At 37.2% G+C, this 6745-nt stretch overlaps 1 protein-coding gene across 2 annotated transcripts in view; it reads left to right on the top strand.

The window, feature by feature from the left end:
* The window catches only part of msraa (methionine sulfoxide reductase Aa), an 86315-nt gene extending 80929 nt beyond the window's left edge, over positions 1 to 5386 (top strand). Inside the window, exon 6 of one of the 2 annotated variants that reach the window (XM_016294645.1) lies at positions 5124 to 5386. In XM_016294645.1, coding sequence (XP_016150131.1) covers positions 5124 to 5294 — 171 coding nt within the window. In that variant the 3' untranslated portion in view covers positions 5295 to 5386. The remainder of the gene's footprint in view (positions 1 to 5123) is intronic. The other variant, XM_016294646.1, reaches the window with a different exon arrangement.
* The last annotated feature ends 1359 nt before the right edge of the window (positions 5387 to 6745 follow it).

Below are 6745 nucleotides of genomic sequence, written 5' to 3'. Positions count from 1 at the left end.
TATATATAATTTTAAAAAAAAGTAATTTATTTCTGTGATCGCAGAGCTGAATTTGTCAGCATTACTTCAGTGTCACATGATCAGTCAGAAATCATACTAATATACTACTTTGGTGCTTAAGAAAAATTTCTGAGCATTAACTGTATTCTAAACAGTTTTTCAGGATTATTTGATGAATAGAGTGTTCAAAATAACTGAATGGAATAATGCAAGTATTTACGGTCACTTTAACGCATCCTTACTGAATTAAAGTTAAAGTTAATTTCTTTCTAAAAAGATGGCGCCAATTAGATGTTCTTGCAGTTGCATGAAAATAGAATGTGTAGTGAATACAAGAGGCACGATAGACCAATCAAAAATCTATATATAATTTTAAAAAAAAGTAATTTATTTCTGTGATCGCAGAGCTGAATTTGTCAGCATTACTTCAGTGTCACATGATCAGTCAGAAATCATACTAATATACTACTTTGGTGCTTAAGAAAAATTTCTGAGCATTAACTGTATTCTAAACAGTTTTTCAGGATTATTTGATGAATAGAGTGTTCAAAATAACTGTTTGGAATAATGCAAGTATTTACGGTCACTTTAACGCATCCTTACTGAATTAAAGTTAAAGTTAATTTCTTTCTAAAAAGATGGCGCCAATTAGATGTTCTTGCAGTTGCATGAAAATAGAATGTGTAGTGAATACAAGAGGCACGATAGACCAATCAAAAATCAAGTATTCCAGACCGAGTGTAATAATACTGCCTGTTTCCTAAATGAACCTGATAAATTAAACTCATCTTAACGTTCTCCATTATTACAGGCTCTTGGCTCACAGCTCTGGTCTGTTTTAAGGGAGGTTCTTGCTTCAGCTGTTTGTATCTGTGTTCCAAAAGGTAGAAATGGAAATTGACATCTTGATATGCCATTATCAGTAAATTGGTCATATCCCCCTTCTCTCAGATAGCACAAAACTGTGCCACGCTGCCCAACAGCACGTCTCCTTGGTGACTGTTCCTGGTAATAGCTGCACATGTGTTGGAGTGAGCTGGTGATGGTATGTTGATGGGTGGAGCCAGACCTTGTGCTGGGATTTGCTGCATTTGGCCAATGCCAGCTTGGCCAGCTGCCGGTTGGCACTTGACCGTTGAGAGCGGTGGTTGATGGTACAGACCTGGAGTACTCGTGCTGTGTTATTTAGCCAGTGTGAAGGCATTGCTAGGCTTTGTCAGATGGGTTTACTGACTCAAAACAGAAAGAGATAAGATAGCAGAGAACTATTTCACCAGCAGAAACTACACTCATGGGTTCACTAGGGCAAAACCCCTTCAAAAGGTACTAATATGTACACTTTAGGTGCTATTATGCACAGTTAAGTTACTAGGTACAAAGGTGTATCTTTTGAAAGATCTCCACACCACTGAAAGCTTTTGTATCTTTTTTCAGGGGGTCTGAATACTTTCCATACCCACTGTACATGCAATATTGATTTTTATGTGTTTTTATGTATGCAATATGTAATACTAATAATATAATATATAATAATATTTTTCTTAACTTTATAATAATAATATATTCATACATTAACATGAAAAACAAACAAATAATTTATAATAAATAATAAATATTATATTTTTTTCAGCATTTATTAATCTTGATTGATGTTCATTGATAAAAAATACTATTGTTTATTTTTAGTTCATAATGTAGTAATGTTAATATGTACAACATTTTTAGTTTTGCCCCACTGTAAGTATTTGTAGAAATTAACATTTTCAAGAATAATAAATGCTCTTGTTAGTTAAAGTTAGTACTAAATTGCACTTAACTCTTTTTTTTTAATAAAAATGACTCAGTTCAGTGAGAAAGTCAGTTGTGAACTCAATATCAGCTTTAAATGATTCACTGATTCAGTGGATCTGATTCAGAACAATAACTTGCACAATGAATTTGAGACCTGTTTTATGAATCTTTTTGACCAACTCATTAAAAATAACTGGTTGGATAAGAGTCTTTTGTGGCATTGTGGCACGCTGTGTTCATTGTTACGTGCAGGAAACACGTATGAGAATATATATATCTCACATAGATGCAAAAAACTTTTTTTCTTGAATAGATTTTAAATTATTCTCACAAGGTTTTCTTTTGTCTCATATAGTCACAATTTGGTTCACAACCTGTGCATCTCTAAAAGAAACATCTCATGTATTATTTTCAAAAGTATCCACACGTCAGAAAAGACTACTATAATTAGTCTGGCTTAACTTTAAGATCCACGAGCATCACCAAATAATTTTTTCTAACTATAATAAATCAGCCTGGGCCAGCATGGAAATGCATGCTGGTCTTGTCAGCAGGTGTCAATTTTTTAAATTGTAAGCGTTTTCTTCAAATTCCGTGATGTTGTGGCAACCTCAATTTTCTGCACAGGATGAAATTTTTCATCTGGTGAAAGCAGGCACATTTTGCCCACATGCCTTCCAGTTGAACCTGTATTAATTTGTCTTCACTGGCTGAGCTCCCTGTGGCCCCTCAGGGCACCTGATGGATGGATGGATGTACAGGGTTTGCTAGGACTTTATAAAAAGACAGCGAGACAGAGAGAGAGATGATATGTCTGTACCTAGCTCCTGTCTCCTGCAGCTGCTCCTAACAGGTGCGTAACTGCTTCTTGCCAGATGGTCAGCAAAATGTGGTAGTTGGCAGGTTCCTTCACAGAATCAACCCTCCCTCTCACACAGGCACTGAGACGCAGAGACAGAGAGAAAGGGTTAGAGAATGGGAAAGGTTGGTGACAGAAAAAGTTGCTAAGCACTTTTGTGCTTTTTCAATGTGTAATTTTGCACGAAAGCGTGTCAGGTGTCACAGTGTCAAGAATTGAGAAAGTTGTTTGCGCACTTTTTTTCCCCAAAGATGAGAAAGGCAGAGGACTCAAGAACATTAAGCCAACTGAGGCAGTGTGGTACAGTCATTTACCAAGGGATGTTGTTGACCACGATACAAAGTGGAGCTTTAATAAATTATGGCAATAAAATGCTTTTATGTTATTAGTCTGTGGTAAAAAAATTAAATGTTTTTTAAATCAAACTTTTCAAATTGTGTTAATATACATATTACATTAATATGATCAATTATATTAAAATTATAGAATTAAATGTATATCATTTTATAAAATGTAATTATTCATAACTTATAATAGAACTGCGAGTCAGAAGCGCCAGACTGTCCTTGCAAAGTTGGAACTGCCCCACTTTATAGAAACAGACAACGGCATTGTAGGCTACTCTCACAGGAAACAGTCCTCAACCTCCGCAAAATGTGCATCACACATCTGAATATTTGGGTTGAAGTGTTCTGGAACAGTGTTGTAAATACAACTTAACCACTGATTTCTAGTCGTGTCCTCTTTTGGAAGGCCAAACAAAGTAGTTTCGCTTTCACAACGAAAAGCACAGCGGCCTAGCGTGAGCGGAAGCCCCGGCTTAGCGTGAGCGTTCTCAAGCGGTGGGCTTGAGAACGGCGCGGCCGGCGATTTCGACGAAGGAGTGTCCGGAAGGACATGTGACGACTCTGGGCTGGACTCCGCTTCGTCCACGGTGAAAGCAGATCCGGCGATCCACAGCACAAAGTTGTAGTATTTCTTCAGCGACCAGCACGGATCAGCTCCAGGCATGACGAAGCAGATATCGTCCTCTTTTGGAAGACCAAACAAAGTAGTTTCGCTTTCACAACAAATCACACAGTGCCTTCACGACATGGCGGCGGCAACAACAATACTACCGTGAGAATAAAAGTTACGCCTTCTTTCTTTGCGTGAACATTTGGGCGGCGTTATGCAAATCTTCCCACAGAGCGACGTAGGTATGTTGGGGAGTGTTAGAACGAGCCGTTTTAGGTAGGTGTGGCTGACTCTTAACTTTTATAAAGAATATCTCTTTGGATTTGAGACTTTAGTCTTTGCAACTTTACAGATCTTCTTTATGCACCAAGAGCTTGTAACACTCCAAAGAGAAAGGAGAATTTTAAAATCGCATCATATGACCCCTTTAACTAAAACAGAACACGATGCTATGTGTAATTCAAAATATGTGTAAAACACCTTTGGAAAATTCCTTCATATTACCACAGTACACTGGGCCCTATTTTTACAGACTTTTTTTAGACTGTTGGTGTTAATGTAGAATTGATGTGCAGCAACAGTTGGTTATATAACAACTTTTAATGTGGCTGTTCCAATCAGATTTCAGCATCACAACTATCTGTTTTATTAATTTCAGTTAAGTTCAGTCCTCGGGTCAGACTGTCCACAGGTGAAGGTGGGTTGTGAAAAGGTAATCAGGTGCAGGGATCTCTTAGTTTCACAAAAGCCACAGTCCGACTGCTGTCTCTCATCGACCCCAAACAATCAAACTCTGACTGAGAGAGAGAGACAAACAGGGGCAGATCAATATAGACTCCACGCACCAGCCATGTGGAAGCCGTGGATGCTGCGGGGATCATTGGAGTGGCCTCAGGCATTAGGAGAGCAGGGTACTCATCCTAACCATAATCCTCCTAACGGACTACTTTCAACATCTGGAACGAGAAGTGAACATCTGCCCTTCCCTCTCAATTTAGAAATCCCCATTACTCCCTTTTTCTGGGTCTCTCACTAAATGAATGCTGTACTGCTTCACAAAGGATCTACTATGGGCCTGGAAGAGAACACCAGGATATTAAACATAACAGAATAATATAGCCAAACCTAAAAGTTATTAATTATTATACTAATGTTAAAAAGTGTCTTACTGTAGGCTTTACAATAATGTAATACATATACATATTTATATATATATATATATAAAAAGATCTTAAAGCTACAAAGACAAAAATAGATTGTTTACTTTTAAAGGTAAAGACAATGGACAATTGTTATAAAAAAATAACTTTTAGTAAAGGAAACCTTGATTTCAACATTTAACTTAAGTAAGACTTAAAACAAAAAAAGCTTGATTTCATTTTATTCTTCTATTTTGTTCTAACATATGAACTTCACTTAAGGCTACAACAAAATTACACTGATCTCATCAGGTTAAATGTGCTCAAATATGCTAAATGTCACTGTATATTGATCATAAATGGCCTTCTGTCATCAGGTGCTGACTGAAGAGGGTTTTGGAGCCATCACGACAGAAATAGCAATGACTAAGGAGTTTTACTATGCAGAAGACTATCACCAGCAGTACCTCAGCAAGAACCCCAACGGCTACTGTGGAATGGGCGGCACCGGGGTCTCCTGCCCAATAGGACGGAAGAGTAAAAATTAACATGCTTCTCCTGTCCTGTGATTGACCGATCCAAAGATCAGCATTTATGTGAAATAAAAAGCTTTTGTAACATTATACACTATACCATTCAAAAGCTTAGAGTCAGTATAATTTTTATTTTTTTGGAGAAGAAATTATAGAAATGAACACTTTTATTTAGCAAGGATGCTTTAAATTGATCAAAAGTGATGATAAAGACATTCATAAATGTAACAAAATATTTCTATTTCAGATAAATGCTGTTCTTCTGAACTTTCTATTCATCAAAGAAACCTGAAAAAATTCTACTCAGCGGTTTTCAACATCATAATGATAATAAATGTTTTTTGAGCAGCAAATCAGAATATCAGAATGATTTCTGAAGGATCGTGTGACTGGAGTAATGATGCTAAAAATTTAGCTTTGAAATCACAATACAATAACCAATAATAATGATTTGTTTATATACTACAAACACTTTTTTTTAATCACATAAGGCAGAATAGTTTCTATACTGTAATAAATGCTATGTCAATTAGCACTGCATTGTTCATATACTTTATTTATTACCTGGAGATGACTTGACAAACACAAATAAACCATATATTGTCGCAATCGTATGTTTAATGTCTTCATGTTTCCAAACGTTTTCATACAGTGATAGCTGGCCACTTTTGTCCATATTAGGAATTTCCTCGTACGACTTTCTGCTCGAGAGGGCCCTCCGGCTTCGAGTATGAATGAAACATACACTGCGCTCTGTGAATGTTCATCTCGCCTTATTCTTGGTCCAAATAAAACATCAGATCATGCACAGACTATCATGTCTCTTTGACTTTAAATCTATATTTATTCACACCGGCTCTTGAAAACCTCTATGCAAACACACTTGCCCGAAAAAGTGCCAGGGGCGAATTTACTTGATATTAAAAGTGGGGGGGACACGTCCCCCGCACCCCCGCGTAATCTACGCCCCTGTCCTAGGATGCCTTGAGGGTGAGTAATTCATGGGCTAATTTTCATTTTTGGGTGAACTAACCCTTTAACTAAAGCAGTCACCACTGCACTATTCATGTTTGTGTGCTTGTTCTAGATCCATCTGTCTATTCGATTCGGATACATATCTATTCAACCCTCCATCTGTCCGCTACCTATGTGTTTCCTTCCATCCCAGCCATGCAAACAAGCGCTCTCGTCCCTTTCTGAAAGTGTCAGTGCATATTTTATCTCCTAAATTAAAGACTTGACTGCAGTTCCACACAAACAAACACAGCCTCTTGCATTCACACAGCAGAATTTGTGTATGTTGTACAAGTATGGGGGTAGAATTGTTGCTTAAATATAACGAGAAAATAAGTCGTTATAACGAGAAAACAAGAAGGAAAAAAAAAATAATGCATGGCCGCTTAGAACTTCCGTAGTAATGAGTTGTTGACTCGAGAATCACTCTGAAAGATTCCGTTTTCACAACA

The sequence above is a fragment of the Sinocyclocheilus grahami genome, unplaced genomic scaffold, assembly GCF_001515645.1.
Source record: "Sinocyclocheilus grahami isolate Dianchi unplaced genomic scaffold, SAMN03320097.WGS_v1.1 scaffold321.1, whole genome shotgun sequence".
In the NCBI taxonomy this organism is placed as follows: domain Eukaryota; kingdom Metazoa; phylum Chordata; class Actinopteri; order Cypriniformes; family Cyprinidae; genus Sinocyclocheilus; species Sinocyclocheilus grahami.
This window is presented reverse-complemented; position numbering and strand designations above follow the sequence as displayed.